Source organism: Temnothorax americanus, unplaced genomic scaffold (assembly GCF_048541705.1).
Source record: "Temnothorax americanus isolate GAGA-0224 unplaced genomic scaffold, ASM4854170v1 Scaffold55, whole genome shotgun sequence".
NCBI classification, from domain to species: domain Eukaryota; kingdom Metazoa; phylum Arthropoda; class Insecta; order Hymenoptera; family Formicidae; genus Temnothorax; species Temnothorax americanus.
The window spans coordinates 347,066-374,908 of NW_027509705.1; the positions used below are offsets into that span (position 1 = coordinate 347,066).

The following is a 27,843-nucleotide window of genomic DNA, read 5'->3' on the forward strand; positions in this document are numbered from 1 at the left end:
TGCTCATTCACTTTTTCTTTTTCCGTCGGAGACAATCGTCGGGCTCTTTGGTAAACAGGTTCTTCATCTTTTAAAATGATTGACATTTTAATGTTAGTTTCTCTAACTTTAACAGGAGAGTAGCTGCTGACAATTTTTTCAAGAGCTGACCGATGCTCACAATTAACAACATGCGATACATCTACTTCGTCAGTCTTTTCACATTTAAGATCTATTTGAAATATCTCCGGTAACTTCTCCACGATTGTCTCCGCCAAGGGGCTAATCAACACATTTCCGTTTTTAATGCGCAACTCTACCGTATTCAAAAAATCAATGCCAATAAGCAACTTGAAATTAATCACGTCATTAGCGACAACTCTAATTAGAATGGGATATGAACGTCCGTCAACTGTTAGTTCTGTGTGAAACTCTCCTAACGTTTCGTTTTCTTTTAACCCTACACCGGTAAATCGCGTGTTTTTACATTCTAACGGCGGAGATCCTAAATCAACGTATTGATCCGCGCGCATAAGACATAAATCACTCCCGGTATCGACTAGCGCGACGATATTACAACCATTTATCGCGACCTCTTTATTACATTTTGTCTGCGTTATAGCCCGGGAGGTAGCGACACAAAAGTGTCAGCGATTTGATTAGTCTTGGAACAAAGTAATTTCTCTTGTTTTAATAGTGTTGTTGATGAAATGCAGAGTCTGGCTGCGCTGTCTCGCTGGAATGGGCGTTGCGGCGCCTTTGATCTTGTCGAAAAAACACTTATGTTGGAAGAATTTGATTAGTGCTGAGCTTTTATATATTTATTGTTTTTTGTATAAAAAAATGTTTTAGAAGAGTCTGGCATGCAACTGACACTGGAAAATGAGTCTGGCATCCTCCCAAAGTCGTTGTAAAAAGTCGATTTGTAGAATCATTTGATTAGAGCTGTAACTTGTCAAGATGGTAGTTTAAATATATAAAATTATAAAAAAATAAGTCTGGTTACTTGGACTGGCTGGAAAATTGGTCTGGCACCCCCTTTAAAGTCGTCTGCACGAGCGCGCCGTGCGCCGGTAGCTCGTTGCCCGCCATATCTCTAAATATTATTAACGCATTACTCATTGAAAAAAATTTTACTTGTTCAAAAAGAAAAACGTAAACGATTTCATGCTTATTAGTAGTGGAATGATGTGTAATTAATTATGTAATAATCAGAAATAAAGTAATTTAAAAATAAAATTATATTTTAAAGTAATCAACATTATGCAAGTATAAAAAAACAATTAATTTTATTTATTAAAATTAATAATTTATTCATGGATAATCTGTAATTAAACTTTCAATTTCTGATGAACTTTCATTGTCATTGGTGAGCTCGGTGTTGTCGGTATCGTCATCGGATCTTCTTCGATTTCCTTTGATTGAGTACATTCATGATCTGAAAATGATTCAGTTGAATTTATTATAATATTAAAATTACACGATTTTAATAAGCTGCGATAAAAACAAACTTTTACGAACTAAACTAATTAACTCGTTTTATTTGCAAAAAAATAATTATTATCTTAAAATCATATTTCTAAAGTCATGATTAAAGATTTATTAACAGTATTTAAACCAAAATTGTTTATCAATTAAAGTAATTTAAATCGACCTGACTGGCAATATATATAACGTCTTTCCGATATGAACATTGAAAAACTTTGAGCCAACTTGGTTTGTCGGATTCACACAGCACTTTTTTCAGATCGATATCGAGACATTATTAATTTTGACCATAATTTTGGTCCGTTGATGTAATTTCTAAATTAAATAGTTTTTAATTTTATTGCGAAAAATATTACCCCAGCCAGGGTTTGAACCTGGAACCTCCCGTATATCGTGCGGGTGTCGTGCCAATTCGACCACTGGGGCTGTGGTAATATTTATCACAATAACAACTGTAAGATGGAGCACCGATTACTAGGTCGACGGTGTATAATAAACAGAATAATAAATTTCTTTCGCCAGTATATAGAATAACAATTAATAATTATATAATTCTGTTAATAATAATTAATAATTCTGTTTATTATACACCGTCGACCTAGTAATCGGTGCTCCATCTTACAGTTGTTATTGCGATAAATATTACCACAGCCCCAGTGGTCAAATTGGCACGACACCCGCACGGTATACGGGAGGTTCCAGGTTCAAACCTTGGCTGGGGTAATATTTTTCGCAATAAAATTAAAAACTATTTAATTTAGAAATTACATCAACGGACCAAAATTATGGTCAAAATTAATAATGTCTCGATATCGATCTGAAAAAAGTGCTGTGTGAATCCGACAAACCAAGTTGGCTCACAGTTTTTCAATGTTCATATCGGAAAGACGTTATATATATTGCCAGTCAGGTCGATTTAAATTACTTTAATTGATAAACAATTTTGGTTTAAATACTGTTAATAAATCTTTAATCATGACTTTAGAAATATGATTTTAAGATAATAATTATTTTTTTGCAAATAAAACGAGTTAATTAGTTTAGTTCGTAAAAGTTTGTTTTTATCGCAGCTTATTAAAATCGTGTAATTTTAATATTATAATAAATTCAACTGAATCATTTTCAGATCATGAATGTACTCAATCAAAGGAAATCGAAGAAGATCCGATGACGATACCGACAACACCGAGCTCACCAATGACAATGAAAGTTCATCAGAAATTGAAAGTTTAATTACAGATTATCCATGAATAAATTATTAATTTTAATAAATAAAATTAATTGTTTTTTTATACTTGCATAATGTTGATTACTTTAAAATATAATTTTATTTTTAAATTACTTTATTTCTGATTATTACATAATTAATTACACATCATTCCACTACTAATAAGCATGAAATCGTTTACGTTTTTCCTTTTGAACAAGTAAAATTTTTTTCAATGAGTAATGCGTTAATAATATTTAGAGATATGGCGGGCAACGAGCTACCGGCGCACGGCGCGCTCGTGCAGACGACTTTAAAGGGGGTGCCAGACCAATTTTCCAGCCAGTCCAAGTAACCAGACTTATTTTTTTATAATTTTATATATTTAAACTACCATCTTGACAAGTTACAGCTCTAATCAAATGATTCTACAAATCGACTTTTTACAACGACTTTGGGAGGATGCCAGACTCATTTTCCAGTGTCAGTTGCATGCCAGACTCTTCTAAAACATTTTTTTATACAAAAAACAATAAATATATAAAAGCTCAGCACTAATCAAATTCTTCCAACATAAGTGTTTTTTCGACAAGATCAAAGGCGCCGCAACGCCCATTCCAGCGAGACAGCGCAGCCAGACTCTGCATTTCATCAACAACACTATTAAAACAAGAGAAATTACTTTGTTCCAAGACTAATCAAATCGCTGACACTTTTGTGTCGCTACCTCCCGGGCTATTACCTGCGTTACAACATAGCTACTTTTAACGTCCTCTCGTTTTCCAAGACACTTGGACGCTATGTGACCTCGCTCACCGCACTTGAAGCACTTCGGACCGTTCTCCTTCGTCGGACAATCCTTGCCCAGATGATCGGGTAGACCACAGTTGAAACAGCGCCTCTTGTCATCAGCTGATGCTTCTTTCCGCTCGTCCTTTCCGCTTTTGGCTGATTTCTGGTGCTGTACCTTTTCTTTTGTTCCGTCACCTCGTACTCCAGGATGTTTCTTCTCCCACAGCATGACATTCTCAAATGCCTCCAGCAACGATCTCTTCGTTTTGAAACTGCTGATACGAGCTTGATCCCGCAGTCTTACATCAGGAATACCGTCGATAATGTAGTCGATAATTTCCTCTTCATCGACTGGAACATGGTTCCCCAGAATTATCTTCTGATGCATATATAGTCGCTGAATGTTTCACCTTTTTTCCACATGCGTTCTTCAAACTTCTTGCGCAACATTATTCTACTCGGCCGATGATCAAACATAGCCTTGAGTTCACAAATCAATGCTTCCACAGATATTTCCGCGAGTTCCGATCTTGAATGTAACCATTCGTACGCCTTCCCCTTCAACCGCATGCCGATCAGTACTCTTGTATGCTCTTCGTCTAAACGATAAGTTCGTCTCAACTGCCTAAGCTGTCTCTCCCAAATCTCAAAATTATTTGTTGTACCGTCAAATATAACGAGAAGCTCGGCTATCGAATTTATATTTATTCTCGGCTGTATTAGCCTGGATTCCACATCAACATGTGCGTTGGGAACACGAACGTCGGATCGCCGTTGTATTCTTAATTGCTCGATCTCTCGTCTCAACGCATTTAACTCCATCTCAAAGACACGTACATCGCAAGGACGGGAATCTGATCGCAACTCTTCTTCTGAATCTTCTCTCTCATTCATATCTGCGCCGGTGGCTTCGTCTGTACTCCTTCTTCTCTCATTTATATCTGCGCCGGCGGCTTCGTCCGTACTCTCTATCGTACGCGGTTCAGTCCATGTACCAGAAGGGGTGGACGCATTTAATCGAATCACTAACTCGTTCTTGTTGCCGGTACAAGGTAGTCCTAATTCTTTCAATTTCTCCTTCAGCTGTAAGACCGTCAGATTGCTTGCGTATCTAACGTTGCTATCCATATCGAACTCGTTCTCACGATAATGTCACTAATCTCGCGAACCGCATTGGCCGTATCCCGGACGAGCCCCCAATTTATGTAGGATCTTTATTTTATTTAAAAGAAATCTACAACAGTTTAGACCAAGGAACGTTTAATTAGTGACAAATAATAAACTCTCGTTTCGCTTTCGCGCACTACATTTCTGTTCTCGGATCACGACTTTTCCGCACGCTCTCTCGTAACGCCGATTTACGACTGAACTCCGACCGATCGTCCTCAGCATCTCGCTTGACAACAAAACAAAATTCGGAGTAAAACATTTATTGATCAAACATTCAAACATTAAATGAAAATCGCGCCTGTTACCACGGGCGCTCCTGAAGACAGTTATTCTCTTTCACTCACTCACTCACTCACTCACTCACTCTCACTCTCATTTTCTCACTTCTCCACATTAGTTCTATGACGTAAATTTTGCTAATTATTTTTCAGTTTAATATATTTTATTTATTAAAATTAAAAAATTTAAAAATTAATTTATTAACGTTTCATATATCAATTACGGTTACATTTAATGCGGCGAATATAAAGAGGAATAATATGTTTTACTAATTTTCTCGCGCAATTTTCCATTATCGGGAATAAGCGCAATTTTCTGTGTTTCGTCACTTGCATAAGCATCGAAATCAAAACGGTTAAATTTTTGGATAAATCTCCGAAAACTCACTCATGTATTAACATATATTTCGACTCAATCCGCTATGATATATGTGAACACGACAAAGAAACATATTAAACAGATATTCAAAAATTATACGAATATTTAGTGTAGGATAACGTAACGCGCTAAAATAACGAGAAAAAATCCGACAGCGAGAGAAGCTGCGCGTAACCGTTGCCCGATTGTTTGATAAACTTTAACTCTCTCGTCGGTAAAAAATTCCATTTGATGCTCATTTCAGGTCATTTCCCGCGCCAAAGAGAGTGTGCTCACGGAAAAGCGGAAAATCTAGCTGAGTTCTCGGAAAATTTGTTATCGTTCGGCAAAACGGGCGTGCGCGCGGCGGTCGCGATTCGCGAAGCGAAGCGCGAATTAGCGCGCGTGGAGGAGGATGACCGCGAGGGGGGTTCGGCTCCAGCCCACGATACGGCGGAGGGGAGGAGAGAGGCACGGAGGCCGGGCGTGCGGTAGGGTTGCCGAGAGTTGCCGGTTATCAGAGGGGTCGGATACGCGCCATACGCGGAAGCGCGCGCCAGTCGACGGCGAGACTTCGCCCGCGCAGCTTCCTCCGTTTGTTTTTCCCTCTCGCCATCCAGCTGACTGGTCCGTACATCGTCCTCGTGCGATTTTTCCATCGCGATCGTAATCGCGTGAAATCGAGTATCGGCCGATCGATCAGTTTCACGGGCGCGAGCGTCTCCGCGGAAATATTCGCGCAAGTGGAAGAGGGGTCCACGGTCCACGTGATAGCCGCGGGAAAATCGAGAGTGACAGCGACGTCGTGGGATTCTCACCTCGGCAGACAGGATCGTTTGATGTAGAGCGAGGAGGATGATGAGGATGACAAGGACGACGCGCCGATTTTTACTGCTGCTGCTACTGCTGCTCCTGCTGCTGGTAGGGGGTGAGTAATCTTTCACGTGTACAGTTTCGTGTGGAGAACGTGCGCGGCGAGCCTCGGTATCGCGTGACGTGATGATGAAGAAGTGATGGCTATCGTTTTGATATTTAATGACGTGACGTAAAATGAGCTTGCAATTAAACAAGTTTTATTATTGCGTTACATATTGTTGCGGAAGATTTTCATTATGAGAGTGAAAAAGCATAATTAATAGTATTAATACAATAATCAGTCAACAGAAAAATGATAGAGCAAATCTCTTTAATCGTTATTAAAAAATTGATAAAACAAGTGATTGGAAAATGTTTAAATTATAGCGTATCGAAATAAACGAATTTAGCATTCCAATTGAGCACTAAATAATAAATTATTAAAAATCGACTGTTAAATGATACATACGCAGTCTATGAGCAGCATCAGAATGTCCTGTGGCATCGCAAATGCATTTATAGTGAATTTGCAAATAAAATATTGAATCTCATGCTCCTTTTCTCGGAAAAAATTAAGATCGACGAATTTATGTATTTCACGTGACATTGCAAAACATCCTGGCGAATTAATCTACATTTTTACGAAATAAATTGGCCGCGTCGTAATCAAGTCGAAAAGTGACGAAAGAGACGCGAACGGTGATCCTGATTACGCTCTCTTGTTTTGCTTCCTGCATCGCCTACTTGCATCGCCGTGACGATGACTTCCCGGTGGCGGCCGCGCGACTTGTTGAGCCACCACCTCTCGATGGAGAGGAAACGAGGCGTGCGCCGAATTCGCACGAGGCAGGACAGAAATTCGGCTTGACGAAAGTGGATTGATTTTCTTGCCCGGACGAACGTACCAGCGTTTTTACAATCAGACTGACAATGAGTGGGCGCAAACGTCTTGACTTTTGTCATCGGCATCCACACATGTACGCCATGCTCTTAGATATATGCGACAATATCGCTTTTCGGAAAGTTATTTTTCTGATTCGCCGATGGGGATTGGCCTAACTTTTGGAATATTATATTAGTATCTGTATATGTGATATACTGCATGCGTAACACACCTTCGTGAATCTAATACATTTGATCAGGCATGTTACCTTTTACATGAAAGACAATAGAAATTATTCGCGTTATGCACTGAAGCTTTAAGAAATATAATCTGATTTCTTATTATTAGAATTTACTGCGAAAAGTATCAGAAAATGAATCATATACAGAACACAAAAACTAGAATTAGTACTAATAAATTAAATGTTCAAGCATTTTATAAATGTTTAAAAAAAATCTCTAAAACTTTTCATTTAGATAGCATAATTCTTAAATTTGTTTTCTCTCCCTCTCAGTGGATCTAAACAGAAGATATACATCTGTAAATATATACAATATATATTTACATATGTATAAATTTAGATTGCAATAATTACGATCAAAATAATTTAGCATCAAAGAAAAATGGATTAATGTTAAAAAAAGTGAGCGATAAGTTTTGTTTCGAAGTAGAATCGACGAAATAGAGAGGAGGGAATGTTCGTGTCCGCCTTTTTACGCGCCCTCGAAAAAGACACGTTTTCGCTTTTAATGTTCCTCACTTTTCCGGCGCGCCTCAAAGTGTTCTTCGAAATCCAAGGGACGTTCGTCGGAGTTGTCCATTTTGCGGCGCATCACACGCGTGAAGACGGATATATGGCAATCGAAACAAAACGTGAGAAAAAAAGAGCCGCCGTTAACCTAGTTTCTTCGCTATCAATCATCACATGGTATTCCGTGGCACACCAGGCGCTGATAGAATTTCTGATAGAGATTGTAGAAAGATAGCTGCCTTTCGCGTTGAAATTATATACGCATACGAAATGCTCTCAAAAAATTGCAAGTGTCTATCGAGTTCTTCAAAAACACCGCACAATTCTTTTTATGAATTCTTCGGTAAAATCCTAAATAATATATATTTTTAATATGAATTCGATCTGGGGGGGGGGGGGAACTCTTCCTCTTTTCTTACAACATTAAATGCATCCATAATTGGACATCAGGGAAAATTGCTGTAATGAATTCTTATGGCAAAGTTTACTTAAAATTATTATAAATATAAGACTTCCCACTTTACTTCTAAAATTTTTCTAGTTTCTAGTAATTTGTTTGTATAAGTAGCGAGTGCAAGATATATGAAAGCACATTAAATAAAACGAGGTCATCATTATCAGAAAAATTGATCGTACATAATGAATTAAACATTGTTGACAGTGCGCGAAGTGCAGAATCATCTCTCGATGTCCCTCTTCTCTTATTTTTTTTCAAGCAGTGTGACAATAGCTATTGTCATCTCAATTTTAATTTTACTAGACACTACAGACGCGCGCTTCGCGCGCGCTATTTAGCTTAACATTATGCTATTACTATTACACTATTAACCTTTGATACACACAACTGTCAAAATATACAATGACAGCTGCAAATGAAGTAAGCGCAGCAAGAGAACCAATCGGCATCGCGGAAAAGTGACAACAATACCTATATGACCCTTTTTAGAAAAGGAGAAATATACTTTACAATGAAAAAGTTACTCTCTTTCTCTTGTTTTCCCTCACACAACATATTTTTACATTAAAAAACCGCGCTATCATTATACAAACTCGAAAAACTCGTGTTATTTCACGAGCGTGATGTTTGAAAAAACGATTTTGCGCAGGAGATACTCGCCATGTGGTAAACAAAACATCGTAGAAAAACGCTACGTAATAGGAAATAAAAATAGTTAGAACAAAGTTGGAAAAATTCAAGAGGCAACGAGGCCGCGTGCATTAAATCATATAAAGCCACGTGAAACGATAGTGATTTTACGAGATCGAGTTCGACCGGAGTTTCGAAGCGAATAATACGCGCTACAATGGAAGAGAAATCAGCAATCCGGCGAATCATTGGGGTAAGATTTGCAAAAATGTCGCGATTGATCCTCTTAAGGTAGTCGTCTCGTCAGGGCATGTATTAGATAAAGTTTTCGATTTTGGATTTTATATCAAATTATATGATCAGCTTTGCAGTCGATTTTTTCTGTGGCTCCTTACCGACTATTTACTCTAGAAAATCGATCTCGAAAATCACAAATTTTGCATTACTTCATACAAACGGCACAAAAAAGAAGGCTCTATCACGGTTTCAATCACATATTTTCGCATTTTTCGATTAGATGAAGTGAGAAAAAACATTGTTTTTGTACATTAGATTTCGAAGAATCCGATGCAACCATACAATATATAGTTTACCGAAGATTTCGCTGCTAATTTTGTAGTTTATTTTAGTGAAAATGCGGTAATCGAGCAGACATTTTTTGGTCGAGGTGAAGTTGGGAAGACTTGGCAACGCCGCTGGCTAATCACTGTAGTTGCAGGTTATGAGGCTCGTCTTTCTTAGCCGAATTGGATAGTGATTGACACCCCTGTCATGCGTTTTGAAACCTTTTCTCAGTAATTGTCAAAATTCAATCGAAAAGGAGATGTAAAACCTCACTTGTAACCTTTCTCGACGACTCGCATGATCAGCTGATCAAAACGGAGTCAAATGAGAAAAATCACATAATTTGAAAAAAGTAACATACTTTGTCACGTATGAAATTTTACACCATAATTCATAAAATTATTTTTCGCTTAGCAAAAATTGCCTGAAATATATTTCTGAACGTGAAAACTTACAAACAGTCACATGACTATAGCACGTAGCGAGACGCCTATCTTAATTCGCCTTACTGCCGTGTCAAATCGCGTTTTCCGCATAAGCGCGTTACAAATCGCGAAAAGATTTTTTTCTCCCCTAGAAGAGCAGAATTATTCAAAAGTCGCGGTACACACGGATTTCTCCGTGAAACGCGTCGTACGTTTGATGAACCGCGCGAGTTTGCCAAAGAAGGACAAATAGTGCGAGAGCCCACCGCAAAAATTTGGGTCCATCGCTTTTATGGATAAATTTACTTGCAAAAGGTAGTTTATGAGTCGTATTATCATAAACGATTGTCAGCCAAACTCGTACCCTCTGCGTTATGAGCAATAAAAATTTATTAACAAGTGGATTTCTAAGCGATTTGGGTCCATCGCTTTTATGGACGAAACTTGTTTCATTCGAAAGGGCATCAAATTCCCTTTCAGAAAATACCCGGCTGATTTGCCCTGGCCCCTGCAAAACCCAGGCTGATCATGATTTTTGACTCAACGCGCGAGTCAGATCGAGCGTGGCGTTTGAAATGCGCGCCGTAAACAAGGACAGAGCGTCACGCTTTTATTTATACTTTGGATACTATCTAATATCATAAATTTTTAAAGATCATAACTGTTGTTATTGTTATTATTTAACGTTTATGATATTATAATATTGTGTAGGGATTAAGAATATTTTTGATTTTTTTTATCATTCATATTTATTATATTTTATATGTTAATTATATACTTTTATCATTTATCATAGTTAAAAATATCATATTTCCAGATAAAAAGTATGGAACTGTCAGAGAACGTAATGTAAATTGGAATTTTGTCGAATATTTCCAAGTTTTTTACATTTTTTATAATTAATTGAATTTTAACAAAATCATAGCAAATACTACACGGAAAAAAATAAACTGTAAAAAATCGTCAGAAATATGATGACTATTTACAGTTTATTATGTAACTCGGCCACGGGTAATGATAAACTCGTAATTTTTCAATAAAATAAATGAGATACTACTAACACGTCAAATGAATTTTTGATATGCACATCAATGCTTTTTACAGTATATAATAATATTAATATATATTCAAACAGTAAGATTAGGTTCATACATCAATTTATAATAAAAATTCAGTAAAATGACTAAATTACAGTGCTAAACAGTATCTTTTATTGATAATTTTATTATTTTTTACATATCATTTTTTCCGTGTAGTATTTGCTATGATTTTGTTAAAATCCAATTAATTATAAAAAAATGTAAAAAACTTGGAAATATTCGACAAAATTCCAATTTACATTACGTTCTCTGACAGTTCCATATTTTTTATCTGGAAATATAATATTTTTAACTATGATAAATGATAAAAGTATATAATTAACATATAAAATATAATAATATGAATAATAAAGAAAATCAAAAATATTCTTAATCCCTACACAATATTATAATATCATAAACGTTAAATAATAACAATAACAACAATTATGATCTTTAAAAATTTATGATATTAGATAGTATCCAAAGTATAAATAAAAGCGTGACGCTCTGTCCTTGTTTACGGCGCGCATTTCAAACGCCACGCTCGATCTGACTCGCGCGTTGAGTCAAAAATCATGATCAGCCTGGGTTTTGCAGGGGCCAGGGCAAATCAGCCGGGTATTTTCTGAAAGGGAATTTGATGCCCTTTCGAATGAAACAAGTTTCGTCCATAAAAGCGATAGACCCAAATCGCTTAGAAATCCACTTGTTAATAAATTTTTATTGCTCATAACGCAGGGGGTACGAGTTTGGCTGACAATCGTTTATGATAATACGACTTATAAACTACCTTTTGCAAGTAAATTTATCCATAAAAGCGATGGACCCAAATTTTTGCGGTGGGCTCTCGGACTAAAACCCGAGAGAAACACACACGGATGAAACGTATGCGACACGCGCCCGCGCCCGCGCCCGCGCCCGGCGCTGGTGCGCTTTCGCCATCAGCGCGCGCGAGCGGAATAAAAGGGTTGAAGCCGTTGTAAAACGTTCGCCTGAAAAAAGAAAGAAAGAAAAATAGAAAATAGGTGACCCGCTTTCTCCGTTATCAATCATCGACTGGGCAATCGGCGCGGGAAGTACGGGCAAGACAGGCAGGTAGCCTGATGCATGCCGATAGAAAAATTCTACCCAATAACAAATCGCGCGTGCGTCGCATATTTCGCGGCTCGTCGCGATACGTCCCGGAAGCGCGACGATGATTATTCCTTTTTTCACAAAAGAGCTGAAAGTGCATTTTTTCGCTCGTCTGTCCGTCCGTCCGTCTCCGTCCATCACAATCGAATCATCCCTCATGTGTATACGTGTCTCTCTCGCGAAACATCGTTAGATTGCGCGCAGGAGAGGTCGGGAGTAAAAAAAAAATAGTAATTTGCGTGAGAGCGCGCAAAAGGGCAACGCGCGCGTTTTCTGTCGGGTCGCTCGGAGGCAAAGCCAATTATGATATGGATATATGCACATCTGTGCGCGTGCGTGCGTGGAGATTCTGAATAATATTTGTACCAAGAAAATATCTGCAGTATTCGCGGAAGTTCCATGCCGTTTGAAATCGCATCACGTCTGCCGGAGCGCGTCATTCGTCGTCTACCAAATCGTACCGTCCGCCGCGCGCGCGGCGCGGTCCATATTGCTTGCGGCCGGCAATTTGTCGAATCCCTATAAGCGGAGGTTGACGCGCCGATCGATAATGGAAATATCGGTTCAAACGGAAATTCATCTACTTTTTTTTAGCTGTGTTTAACAGATTTCTGCGATTTGTTCCCCGTTGTGTCAAAGAATGAAGTAATGATCAGAATTATTTATACGTGCAATATAAACATCAGAGTTGTTTAATAAATACCGAATAAAAGATACAGATTATTGTTTTTTTATAGATTAACACCAAATTCATAGCATTGAGAAAATAAAATTTAAATCAATTACATGTATTCTTTCATCAGATTAATTTCTTGTAAATATAATTTTGTACACTTAAAAAAAAAGTTATTTTTATATAATAAATCTATTTGAAATGAAATAACATGTGGGACGTGCAATGTACAAAATAAAGCGATATCACTTTTTGCGCGGGTTTTGATAAAGCTCCAATAATGTGCGTTAATATTCATCATTGCCGAAAAAATATCCACATCGACATTCGTGACACGTTCGCCAGGGGCAGGCAGGAAAGGAGGGAGGTCCGCGAATTGCGAGATTTCCAGGTGGGGGAGGGAGCGGAGGGGAAGGGGAAGGGGGAGGTGGCGCAACATCGATGGTTTTCTGATTGACGAGCAGGTGTGGGGCGCATATCAAAAACAGTATTAATTAGCCGTCGAATCGCCGTTGATTTTCGACAAAGCGCCGCGGCCGTGTCGACGTGTGCCGTTATAACACGGCTATTCGAACGGCTGTGTTTATCAATTAGCCGCCGGTATACATTTGCGTCCAAGTTACGCGCATACACATGGAAAAAAAGTCGCGGCGAACGAACCAATCGCGTTAATATCGCGATTATCAATCGCGGAGCGCGACAGCGATTCCAGATCTTGCCCACCGAATTATGATTACGCGAAATTCTTTGTTCACAGTCCTATAAGGCTGTCGCGTATTATAAAAAGAAAATGTATACACAATATATAATAGATTGATTGTATATTGGATACCATGGTATCTCGGTTACAACAACGGTAGCCGTGGAAAAAAAGTAAAACGGGATCGTTGCGTTTAATTGCCGTCGAGTGGTGCACTTCGCGGCTTAGGACGATTGTATTTAATGATCGGGTTTCTTTATCGAGAGAGGACTCCTTGAGATTCGTACTTTGTTCTTTCGCGACGAAAGGAGAAAACCCGCGGAGAAAGAGGGAGAGAAAGAAACAGGAGGATCCTTCCTCGAAGGAATGGCGATCAGCTATTCCCACCCGAAGATCTGCTGAATATGCATAAAACAATCGCGTATCTCATGCAATTAGCCGAGGGAAATCTTTTTCCTTTTCTTTTTCCCTCCCTATCTGTCTGTTATTTCTTTTTTCTCCCGTCTTCCTTTCCCCGGCGTATCTCTCGCGCCGGTTTCAAAACTCTTCCTCTCGCTCGCTCTCTCTCTCTCTTTTCCCCTTTTTTTCCCCTCTTTCGCTCAGCCTGTTTCTATCTTCCGGCAACGAATGGTGGAAAACTTGCTCTAATCAGAGCGCATTTGTGATTTCCGCAGGCAAGCGCCACCGATGCAAATTGCATTTTGAATAAAACGCTGACACCGTGGACGCGTCGGCCCAGTTTGTCGACCGATAAACGCCAACTCCTGCACCCTTCACGTCCCTGCCATATTATCCCTACGAACTCTCTATCATCCGTCCTTTAATTCTGTCTCTCTTTCCTCATCTCCTTTTCTCCCCCTCTCTCTCTCTCTCGCTTATCGTTTTTCTGCTGTAACCGGGGCGGTACACGACATATCCACACTTTTTTTCACCACACGAACGGCTTTTGTAACGCTTTTAGTTACACCGCCGGATTTACTCGCAGCTGACGGGATTATCTTTTTAATTCTTTACATGTGCACCACAAAACCGACACTCGCTGATAAATCGCTATTAGAGGAGAATTGCCGATGCGTGGCTTTTACCATTTTCACAGTTTTTTCCGTTGTAGCGCGCCCGCGATTAAGAATTTACATCGATTATCTTCACTATTTATCTAAAAGATATTGTATTGAAGTTATTTTTGTGAGATATACAGATACCACAACTCGCGACTGTAATTTTAACAACATATTCCTGAACAAAAATAAGATAAAAATTTTAGAATTTAAAAATAAAAATGTCAAGATTGTAATACTTTTTAAATGAGAAGTATTTACACTATTTACAGTAGACGAATCAGGTAATCTAAAGTTCGTTTGTTCAGGGACGGTGTTTTTGTGCCCTTGCTGACCCTTTATGAGATTGAAGTAACATGTATACATAATGTTGAAGTCATGAACTGAGTCATATTTAAACAAAGAAAATAAGCACATTGCACATGATAGTAATTATATAACCACATTAATATATTGATAATATAAATATAACAAACTGTCAATACTTATGAAATGTCACAGACACCTTTAAGAACAAGAACATCTTAGGATATTCGACTTATTTTTTGCTCAAGAATATGCCATTAAAATTATGGTCGCGAGTTGTGGGACACCTTGTATATTGGGAACTTTGACGACAACGACGATGTCCTCACGGTCTCGCCGGCCGTGAAGGAGCGCGCCGTCGCTTTATTCACTAATAATCTTACGACAAATCAATCACGACAAGACTCTCAGAAACCCAGATGGTAGCTCGACTAAATAATTCCTAAAAATATTGGGCGCCAGGTGCGATTCCTCGCACCACGATCCACAAGATCGCAATTCTCTCAGGTGTGAGTTTCTTCGAGTAATCGCGGTCGGAGGAGGAGAGGGAACGTAGCGCAGTTAACACACGCAAATAACAATAACACAAATATAATGTATTTGGCAGAAAAGATTACGCGAGAATACATCAGCAAGTTGTTTCAGACTAAATCGGTGAATTACAATCTTAGAGAGAAAATTACTTCAGAATAAATCGGCAGGTTTCTTTAAAATAAATTGGTAAATTACAATTTTTCTCTCGGATATTTTTCTGCGGAACGCGGAGACTATAAGATACAATAACGCGGAAATTAGCCTAAGGACGCAACTTATAAGACGCAGTTACACGACCGCAATACACAATACGCGATTACACGAACGCAAGACACGATACCTACGCGCGACAATTTTCCAACGACCGAATAACCATCCGCGACGTCGCGACGTTTCGCGAATGGTCCCAAAATGGCTAGACGCGGGCCTCCCGTGAAAAGCACCAACGATCCAAGACAGGCGCCTCACGCCCCGGGACGTGATTGCGCGAACATTCCTCCCCCATTCGGCGACAATACGGTCCACCTCGGCGCGAAGGACATCTCGCTACATTATGCACCATGGTTACACAAAACACTATTACACGAAACTCAAGCCACGACAAAAACTACAACGAATCACACGGTGACTGTCGGCCGCGTACGATTTTTCGGGCAGAGCGATCCCACATTACATTACTCTGTTGGCCGGGCCCTCCGTCAGTATTCCATTTAATAATTACTTACTCGGTAATACTCATCTGCACAAACGCGATGCTACAAAATACTTCGCGACACAGTACACGATTCTCTTAGCATGCTTCCCGCGACTCTACGCGGCTCTCGGAAGGGCCCCGGTCGTCAGAACGATCTTACGTGTACTCCAACGTGGGTTACGAGGTGCTCGAGTAGTGGCCTAACAAATTCCGCAAGCTCGGTTGCCGGTCCTCTCGGGATGTCGTCCTTCGCCACGCCGACACGACAGACGACAGTGACGATCCTCTAGTCCGGCGGAATCACGTCGGGCCCGCGCCTGCGCGTGCCGCGCTTGCAAGCCCTCCTTGCCGATCAGCCCTATGCGAGCCGAGCGCCTCCCGCTTCCGTCGGCGCCCCTCGTATGGCTTCCTCGCTCGCCGGCGGCAGGTTTGAAAAGCCTATTCTCGAGTCCGGCTGACCGGGCCGCGACTCTGGTGCCGGTGTACGACGGCCAGGCTGACCAGGCCTTGGCTCCGTCGATCGGTAGGCAATGCCCCGTGGTGATCTCCCTCCTTCGCGATTCGGCAGGCTTCATCCCAGCGAACATCGGGGCTGATGCGCTCGCCCTGCGAGACGCTCTAAGCAACGTTGGCATATGGGCCCAATCGTGACCCGCCCGCCGGCCAACTCCTTCGTAGAACGCCTCCCGTAAGGGGGGCGACTCAAGTCGTTACAATTTCCTCCTGGCCATCTACTCAATACCTGAAATCCTCGGAAATAATATAATGTACCGAGTTCTAACGCTGTCGCCCCGCCTCGCTCCGGTGGAGACGACATCCCGGACGTTCCCCCCGGTCGAGCTATCGTCTGGACAGGGGACGTTACTATATCACGTCACAGAACATACTGCGAAACTACGATCACGGCTCTGTTACAATTATTACGAACGTAATATAAAATTAGTAGATTGTTATACTGAGTCGCGAATAGAATTGCTCTGCAGTTAATCTCGAGTGTTTTACATTAAATGTCAAGTCGCTTTCTTGATTATCTTCACAGTTCTCTTATATCATCGTATTCTATATATATATATATATATATATATATATATATATATATATATCCATATTCTAATAAACCCTACGGCCTACGTCTAGCCGAAATGTGTCAGCTCGACTAATGTCACATCCAGTGAGATATCTTCCTCAGACAAGTCATTTCTATGAAGTGCGCTGAGAATTAATCCGACAGAATCGTTTCTATGATAATCTCCAATTTAATGTTTTTTATTACTTTAAATTAAAAAAAATTACATATATGTTTATATATTCAAATATATCACATTAACAATAAGATATTTGGCTGGTTTGTTATTTTGATTGCCAAAGAGAATCTGTCGTGAAACTTAAGGGTAGGTTTTCTCGAACAATCGAGACTTGGAGTTTCATCTATTACGAGTCGCCCCATTGAAGATATTTCTGCAATTGTCGAAGATAACAAAATACTTAGTAATAATAATTCGTTTCAAAGTTATTCAGTTTTATTCAGAATTCCGAGCTCCGCCGCAACGTGCATGGTATACATAATATTCCTCTTACTTACGGCATGGCATCGTCGTAGAAGTGCCAATGGTTGACAAAGAAATATTTGAACATCCGCGCGAATCCCTCTCAGAAGTCCCGTAATTGTGCGCTTTGAAGTTCTCGACAAACACACCTTTGCGACGCGAAATGTGCGGTCTTCAAATCGCGTTTTAAACGTAGCCAGCGAGAAACTTCGTCCAGGTGTAACACGTCCGAGCTTTCAACCCTAGGGGACGAGAAGAAGGAGGAGGAGAGAGAAGAGCACGCGGGGCGATCGCGAAAGCACATTTCGTTGACTCCGCAAACATTTTCCCTCGCGCGCGGACGTGTTTTTGTATTTTTCCGACCACCCTTCCTTTTTCGTCGAGAAAAGAGCACTCTGCGACTCGTCGCTATTCCTGATGTGTTCTCAAGAAACATCCATCAGCACAACCGCATCGGCGCATTCTACCGCGTCTTGTGTCTCCAATTAGTTATCTTTGCGTTCGAATATCGCGATAAGTCGTTGTTGCGCATAAAAAGCGACTCGCGACGTCGAGAGGTAAAAATCGCGAAATGTTCGACACTATATAATAAGGGAATTGAAATGCTTACGTTATTTTTTAGTGACAGACATTCTTTTGACGTTGTCGAGCAATTGTCTCTTTGTAATAACGTTCATGTCAGCGGAAAAAAAACAAAGATTAATTTTTGCAGCTGGATTATTTTTTTATAATTTATTGGAAGCTAATTAAATTATCATATTCACATGTTCGTAGTTATGTTTAATAAAACATTATTTGTTTATCTTAAGGTGATCCTAAAGCTGTCTGTAATACCTACACTCGTTTTTAACAATATTTGCTTCGTATAAAAATTCTACAACTTGATGTTACAAAATGAGGGTGCAGGTCCATTCAGTAGACATCAAGGAATATCATACCGCGCGTTTGTAGAATTAGGCCGAGACTCCAAACAAAAAAGTTAAACAAAAAGTACGATTACGTGAACGTAATGTACGTACATTATCGTACTTTTCGTTTAACTTTTTTGTTTGGAGTCTTAGCCTAATTCTACAAACGCGCGGTATGATATTCCTTGATGTCTACTGAATGGATCTGCATCCTTATTTTGTAACATCAAGTTGTAGAATTTTTATACGAAGCAAATATTGTTAAAAACGTGTGTATATAGGTATTACAGACAGCTTTAGCATCCCCTTAAGAGCGAACTGTTCTCAAAAATTGCAAAATTTTGAAAAGTGATTTGTATCGCCGAGAAATAGAGTCGTTGAAATCGTAAGTTTTCCGATATGAGGCGTGAGCGATTGGTTCCCAGCGTTCCCAGATACTGACGCGGTGGCAGACAGCATACTTTCAATTGGAATACTATGCGTCATCGATTTGTCGACAACAGATATGCCAGCTTCCAACATTACCCGAGCCATTTGTTGGAAATAATGTACATCTCGGTACGCGCGCGAACACAAAGCGCATTAACTTTTACGGTCTGAGGGGGGCTTAGTTTGAAATTAATTAAGTTATATTCGTTCTTTTAGAAGAGAAAATTGCGTCTACAGCGGAATTTTTTTTTATAGATTATTAGACTGGCATTTCAGTGAAAGTAGAACGGGTGTGCCTTTTTTGTTTTACCCTGTTATTATGGAAGGTTCCTTTGTCTCCGCGCATGCTAATATTAATTTTCAGTACTATGCGTCTCATATCGCTATAACGTGCATAAGAATGTGATATTATGGCTGAAGAAGGTACGCGGCGCAGGATAATTTTATGCGTCGCAATCTGTCCTTATGCGCCTAAAAGTATTAAGATACCTATATATATTTTTACTATACTATAGACACCACAGACGCGCGCGCTATTTGGTTTTAACATTAAGCTATTATACTATTACACTATTAACTCTTTGATACACACAACTGTCAAAATATACGATGACAGCTGCAAATGAAGTAAAGTGCAGCGAGAGAACCAATCGGTATTGCGGAAAAGCGACAACAATAAACTTCGACAGATTCGAGTATTGACTTTACATCTCTTTTTTAGATATGGATTAACTTGCGGATATTTTTGCTCTATAAAAAATTGAAGAATTTAACATGTCAGAAGCGTATTTGTATGCGCTAGAATTCTACGTACGCGACATTCACGCTGGAGTAATTAAATTATTCTCTCATTTGGACGAGTCCCCATTAATTCCGTTAATCTTTTTCAGGCGTTTCACGTTTTGATTGACATTTACAGAACTCAACATGCGCGCCGCACTTAGTGTTACACGCGTTAGACGCGTTACAGGGCAAAGCGTACTGTTTGTACGTGACCGAGTCCTCGTTAACGAACATTACCCCGACCTCGGGCGCGAGATATAAGCTAAAATTGACCCACACTGTGGTACGTGCAGGGTGCGAAAGGGTGGCGTTCGAGGTTTAGGGTTGCGACTCGGCACGGCGCGCCGTGGCAACGCAGAGTTCAACGCACCTCTTGCTCTTCCAAATATTTTAAGCAAATTAGCGCCGGAGAACTTTTGATGGAGGTAGAGAAACACGCGGGGGCAGTGATTATCGCGATTAAATGTTTCCCCGGTACTACGCGACATATACGTGGCCGCGTGGATATATCTACAGTTTTGCGTGTACAGTTGCATACACGACGGCCATGCGTGTGTCAGCACGAATGGATCTGCGGAAACTTTAATTTTACGCTCCGATTCTAAAGTCGTAAAGTTTTACCGACGCGATTTTTTTTAAACAAAAATTAATTTTTTTATTGACTTTATACAGATTTAAAAATCCGTTTCTAAAGTTAAAGTATTATGCACTAATGCATCCCAGCGAACGATATATATTTTGGTACTCTTCCGTATGGACACGTCCACGTTAATCTTTTTTCACACTGATCTTTTATATTAGGTGTCTAAACCTGATTCTGAGGACTCTATGTTATTTTGTTATGTAATCCACGTTTCACAGCGTTCTCATTTTGCAACAACAAACTGTAGAATTTTTATATAGAACAAAGTCGTCACGAGTTAACAGCTTTAAATACTCTATTAGCCTTAAGCCCGGTGTCCACGATGCAAGAACTTGGTCCAAGTTTTGGTTTAAGCCAATGAAACTGCTGTTTTTCTGTAAGAGCTGCAAGTTGATTGGCTTAAACCAAAACTTGGACCAAGTTCTTGCATCGTGGACACCGGGCTTTAGATAAAGAAGATCTGATTTTATGAAATTATTTTTGTTTTCGGATAAAATTGTTTGCTGTGCATTAGTGCATACACTTTAACTTTAGAAAAGGATTTTTATATCTGTAAAGACTTTACAGATTTTTATATCTGTAAAGTCAATAAAAAGAATAGTGTATTTAAAAAAATCGCGTTCGATTGATAAAAACAGATGACTTTAGGATTCCTTTGCAAAACTTGCTTTCGAGATTCTTTTCCTTTCTTTTTTTGCGATCGTATATCACTTGTTGGCACTTCGTCAACGGGCGAAGATTATTAGGTTTATTATTTCGGCGATCGATCGAACTCTATGTGTGTCTCAGATTCGATCGAGCAGAATCTTATGTGAAAATACCTCTAGTACAATTATAGTTGGTACAATTGGCTTTATTCGTGTATTAACCCTTAACTAGCACACGTCCGTGATCGAACGTTATCTGCACACGGGGTGTTATACACCCCACACACTTTGAACGTTGGGTACGGCGAAATGGAGTCTCCAATAGGCTTGAAAAAAATCAAGTACATACATTAAACACTGGAAAATGATACCCATTAGCCTATAAAATTTTTGGTTTTAAGGCTTCAAAAAAATTCTGCACTTGGGGTGTTCAACACCCCATCAGCAATTCTATACGTCTGATTCGAATTGTGTTTGGAAGGGCACTGACGATTTCTACCAAGTGGAACGTATTGGAATGTGTCATTGGTGACTTTTGGGGTGTTTGACACCCCGCGTACTAAAGGATCTTGTAAAAGTTCTTTCGTGGATACGCTTGTCTCGCTTTAACTTGAGAAAAGCTCGATTTGTATAAATTTTATTTTTAATCGGAACCAGCGGACGCGATGTAGTAATGGGCTGTAAAAGGTAAAAACCGCCTCTCAAAGTCAAATCGGTGTTCCTATCTTTGCGACAGAGAGACTCGTAAACCCCCTTGCAAAACAGGAAGGTAGCTACGGACAATAGTATACCAAGAAACAAGATGTCAAGTTGTAACAACCAGACTGCGGCGCCAAATGAAAGATACACTGGCGCAATTGCAAGTTGCTTCCGGTTTACGTTCAAAGCTTTATCTTTAGTCGATTTAAATTTCATGAAGAATAAGAGCAAGTAGCGAGTATTCAGCCTTATAAAAAATTTGTTTGTGCTACTTTATGCATGCATAAAAAAGTAAATTATATTATACTTTTATTTCTCTGGAGAAAATTAATGCAAATAAATTTAAAAATATGGGAAAAGTTGAGTGCATATATTCGAGAAAAGGTTCAGCTGTTAAGAATTTTCTCGGATATCAATTTTATTTATTTATTTTTTTGCTTCCACGAAAGAAGTCATTGTCATTGAATATAAAAGTCCAAGTGTAGATATTTCCCTTGCAAAGAATTCCGGCGCGGCGAAGTGATGAGATTCTATCGTTAACCGGTGACTTGTCGTTGATTCAGGCGTGATGCAGAAAAGCCGCTGGGCCGCTTTCTAGCCGAACGCATAAACATTTCGGCGCAGCGACGTGAAAGAGGAAACCGAAGTGCGACTCGTTGCACGACGTGTCAGACGCGTGCTGGAAAGACTCCCGGCGGATTCGAAACGGGATTCAATTTCCCGAAAGGCGATCCACGTTCCGCCGAGTCTCGCAACTCTTGCGCTATCGGCTTGACGGGCGAGCGAGGAGGAAACTGAGAATGTAGCTCTAAGAGAATGTAGGGTGTGGGATGCTGAGTAGACGCGAGCGACAGAAAGAATAGGGAGGAAGACGCGAGAGAAAGAGCGAGATACAACGCGAGGTAGAAACCGGAAGTTCGTCCTGAATCCGACGAATCGCAATGCGAGTCCGCGTCTCGGGTCGGCGCCGGAAGTCTTTTAGAAGTTTGATTAAACTTCGACCGCGCGCGGGACGCGTGCTCGTGAAACATTGGTCTGTTCCAGATTGCAAAGAGCCAAAGACAGATAAAAGGATGCGACGAGGTAAGACATGAATTTTGAAATTCGAATGGAAGGTCCGGCGAAATGCGGCGTGGCGGCTTGATTCGTTGAGGGTCTTGAAAGCTTTTCTATTGAGAAAAAGATACCCAGAAGAAGATGAGAAAATCGCGTGACGAATCGAGACAAAGATATTTCGAGAAAAAGAGATCCAATATATATTTTGTACAATGGTATCTCAAATCAGACAATACTGGCAAAAAGTAGTAGGAATATATAAAGAGTCAAGATAAACCTTTCATTTTTCTTTTTATACTGAGAGTTGCCGTTTTTGCGGCAGTGTCTTCAATTTATATTTCGGGATCTCTTTATTATTCAAAGACTTAAACTTATGTCTAGCGTCACCTGATTTTCCATTATGATAAGTTCTTCCTTCGTTACATTCGCGTAACCTAGCTATATTATGCCATTAAATGGATTGCGACGCGACTGACATCGTGCTTTCCGTGAAACTGCCTATGCAGTTAAATCGAAACTCCCTTCGGTCACTTTCTAATGAAAAAGAGACTCGATCGTCGGAGATAAGGCCGACCGACGACATAAAGGTGGGACCGGAAGATCTCGGGGATACATCAGGAATGGAGACTGAGGATGTAGGAATGGAATTCTAATAAGTTAGCGAGACAGTTCGTGCGAGACAGTGCAATGTTAACCGAGTTTAATGGGAAAACACGGAAGAAAAGGATAATCTGTAGTTTCTCAACTATTTCTCTGTTCAAGTTTCCCGTGAGAACGTTCGCGCGATATTGGATGTTATCCCAGATGCGCTAACTCCGGGATCAAATACGACAAATGGGAAAAGTTAAGATTAACGAGCCGAATGAATGTTTCCCATAAAATAAAAATAATTCATCCGCATGCGTACGTGAGGACGTAAAAACGTGAAAATACGATAAAAGAGCTACGATCTTTTTTCATATCTCTCTTGTCTCGCTATTTACGATAAACAAGATAATGGTTTGATTGTACAATCCCAGTTTTAACTCAGGCTAGTAATTTAATATTTTAGACTGTTTCTACATATTCTGATTAGAAACCGCATCAGAAAAAGAAACTTATTAATGCTAGCGTGTTAAATTTTTCCAATAATCTTTTGAAAATCCATTAAGGAATTTTCTCTTTAAAAGTATACACATAACTCTCTCTCTCTCTCTCATCTACTTTTGTGCCTTAGCCTTACGATATTCTTATTTCTTTAAAATTATTCAGCGAATATATATATATATATATATATATATATATATATATATATATACGAAGATAACGGTACGTGTTATCTTTGTAATTCGCGTTTCATCGCGCGATTTTTGTTACGGCGGCGGACGACGTTTCTGCATGCGCGGTAAGGAAAGAATTGGAAATATGAATTTTCGAGGTTGAGTCTGAGAGTACGGGACGCCCGGTGAGTGTATCTAAAAATCTAGGAAACGAGATTGCGCGAGGGCAGAAAGCGCCGAGGAAGTATCTGGAATTTAAATGCGGAGGTATAAAGCGAAATGAGTTTTACATGAGGCGATGAAGTCGGCTGCTGATGAAATGGACACTCTTTCGCCGCAAATGGCGAAACGCCGCTGCTCAAGGCGAAATATATCAAAAGCGGAAAGATAAACCGTGCTGTCTCTGATGTCGATATAAAAAATGTATCACTGTAATACATATTATTTATATCATTGTAGTATATTACAGATTTACTTTATTCTTACTTTATTCTATTTCTTTATTACGTTTCATATTATGTTTTTATAATAGACAGTAACTGGCGACCGCTGGCGACGGTATAGTCTTTTTCATTAAAGGAGACAGACGCTTATTGCACATTCAAAGAAAAATCTGGAAATCCGGAATTATCAGCCGCTCGAAAAGTTGCCTTAGTGCCAACGCCGGTGATTTAAAAGTCAAACATAAAGCCGAATGAGTTCCGTGCGAGCCAGCGAAGTCATTCCTGATGTAATGGACACTTTCTGACAGTACTAAACGGGAATAGTAGCTACACTCTCGTTTCCGCGGAAACGAGAAATTTAAAGTACGAGGATACTGCTCACCTATTCATACCTGCGTCGCCGGTATGAATAGATATGAACAATACGGCGCTATTTGGTGGAATAACCGACTCAGTCTGTCCTTTAATGAGTCTTACTGGGAAGAGATACATTTTTTTTCGCAGTTATTATCAGCGGATGAATGAAGTGCGAGATATGTTAAACATAATTCAAATTCGTGTTTTTATCGCAAAAATTCATGATATAAATTTTCAAGTTTACAAGTTTGCGCAAAAGAGAAAATTTTAAAAGAACTTTTTGGAGAATAATATAAATACATCTTCGTACATGTACACGTTTCTTAATCGAGATAATAGAGAACGCGTAAGTGTGTGCGGGGATGCACGCATGGCGATTTATCTTCCTTCTCTAATGCTTGTTTATTCCGTAACAAGCAAGCGAAACTTTCGAGGCAACACAATCTACGAGGAGTGGACGGAAAACTGCGGTGAACGATTTGAAAGTCCGACGTAAGGCGGAATGACTTTTACGTGGAGAAAAGTCTAGCATGGTTCTGCTCTTTGCTAGCACCTGTTGGCATACAAATCCCATAAACTAGATTTTCCGTTCGCAAACAAGTGGGAGCACTTAAGTAATTGCTACATTCTTCTCCAGCGAGTTTCTGCGGAACAACCGCATCTTTTATTTTCAGTTCTCGTTTGTCCTGAATTCGTGTTAAGATTTCTCACTCGTAAAAATTTACTGCCGTGGGGTTGCTCTTACTTACCAGTATCGAGTTGAGAAAGAGCACACATCAGACTCGTTTGATAGCATCGTTCTGGGTGTAGACCGAAATATTTAAAGTTTATTCTAACGCGATGCCATTTTTTATTCATTTGTCGTTCTTGTCTTTGCCGATTTTTTCTTAGAAGAAAAATTCATGAAAAATATACCATAAGCTATATGCAGAATAAAATGCAGTAATGTAGAACATGCAGTTCTAAGCAATGTAGAAAAGTGCATGTTAAAGAAACTTAAATCTTAGATTATTATAAAAAGTATGATAGAATTTTTTACCAACGAGAAAATACATCTTTATAAGGTATGCAAATAATATACACGGAGAAAAATTAGCAAATTATTTGTTACTATGCGAGAGCTAATTAATTTAGCAATAGTAGCAAACCTTTTGTTGCAATAGCAAAAAGTTTGCTACTCGCAGCAAATAAAATGTTTGTTGTCACTATAGTAACTATAGTAACAAATAATTTGCTAATATTTTTCTCCGTGTAAATACGATAATAAATTCTGAGAATTATGCCAACATAAAATCTATCTTCAAAATATAAAACTGTATTTAAGAAAAAATAAGGATATACATACACATATTTCTTAAGATGCATCAAATTTACTGTTGAACATTTCGTCTCAATTTACAGTACAATATTAAGGTGCGTGAGGCAGATGCATTTTGCTGTGTGCGTTTCATGCAATATTAAATGGTATATATATATATATAAACTACCGGGGTGCGAATTAAGTCCATTCCGTAGATCGTAGTAGATGCTTTAATGTCGCATTGATGGTTTGAATTAGAGATCGCGCGTAATTGATATTCCTTTCCACAAATGGTTTGTGCCGGCGCATTTGAGCCCGCGATTGAGGTAGAAAATATTGACGAAGCTATACGGGGTTTCCATGTTAATTGAATCGCCGAGTTAAACGATTTGCGGACAGTCTGTCATGTGAGTGTGCTTATGTGTCCGCGTACGTGTGTACACGTACATACATATATACCTATCGAATTATTTCCTTTGGTTTCTGGGATTTTGTGCGCCACGTCGCGAAAATCGCGAAAGCGAAAATATTGCATATCCCGTAACGGCCACGAGTCAAGCTCAAGGGCGAGATTTATCGCGAAAACCCTTGTAAATGTCGGCCCTGTGACATGCTATCGCGATACCCGATGACTCTCAGCAATACAAAGCTACTTGATACATTTTGGCGTTTCGCTCCGCGCGAATGCAATTGCGGGATTAAAAGCGGCGCGCTGTTTGCTTTCAATATTTATTCACGTATCTCTACGAATGCTTTGTTCCATCGCGTTGCGTATGACGCAAATTAAATAAAAAAAACTTTCTGTCGTGCATTTTATTACTTTTATATATATTCTCTCTGTGACAAATAAATTTTATTTATTTGTTTCAGAGAAACCTCAATGTATCATTGCGTTTCAACTTTTTAAAAGACCATTGTTAGTTTAGAAATTTAAAACGCGTAACATGTCAATATTAACATTTTTTTTAGATTTCTAAATTGTTTAAAACATTTTTTTAACTCTAAATTGATGAAATCAATTAATTAAAACTCATCAGTGCTTCCGTTTGAGTGATATACGCCAATTATGACATGACGATCCTTGTAACCACGTTTAAATCAGAATCGTCTTTCCGCTTGTTCGCGAAATGTCAGAAACTTTTCAGTCGTTTGGAATACTATCCAAACATCGATAATAGAATGAAAAACGGAGTCGTTTCAGTTGCAGTTTTACTCGAGGACATCGATGTTATTTGTTTCGTTATCAATTGCATGCCGATCTCGAAATTCGCAGTTTCAAGCGGAATTATTAATTATTATTAAGTATATAGTATACATGCGTGGACTTTATGATAACTATTATACATTTTTTATTCGCACAAGATACAATGTGAATAGAAGTCTAGTCGCGAAATCCGATCTTAGGTGTATGCGGAAACGTGACTCACGGCGAGGGAACGAACGCCGCAGCGAATAAATGTCCGTATTATAGAGTGAATAAATTCAAATGGATCCCTCGTAAAATAGTTTCTCGCCTCTCTAGACACCCTTAGCTTTTTTTTCATGTCCGCCGGTGGTTTTACAGCCGCGCGTATATAGCTCTTGTAATGCGTGCGACGGGTGCGACGTAATGACGCGACGGCGAATCCCGTTGTCCACGCGGCGCGGCGTCGTCGGCTCGATCGTTGATCGTAACTTCTGTTTTCTCAAATCGCGCTTCAACGCTTTGGGTCTGCCGATGTCATCGCATTATAATACCGTTATATCCATATTAG

General features: G+C 39.4%; 1 protein-coding gene across 4 annotated transcripts in view; it reads left to right on the forward strand.

Annotated features, from left to right (window-relative positions):
* The first annotated feature begins 5,723 nt into the window (after nucleotides 1–5,723).
* LOC143904621 (irregular chiasm C-roughest protein) overlaps nucleotides 5,724–27,843 on the forward strand; it is a 214,705-nt gene continuing 192,585 nt past the window's right edge. The window contains exon 1 of one of the 4 annotated variants that reach the window (XM_077419436.1): nucleotides 5,724–6,200. In XM_077419436.1, the coding sequence (XP_077275562.1) occupies nucleotides 6,128–6,200 (73 nt within the window). In that variant the 5' untranslated portion in view covers nucleotides 5,724–6,127. The remainder of the gene's footprint in view (nucleotides 6,201–27,843) is intronic. The other 3 variants (XM_077419435.1, XM_077419438.1, XM_077419437.1) reach the window with 3 other exon arrangements.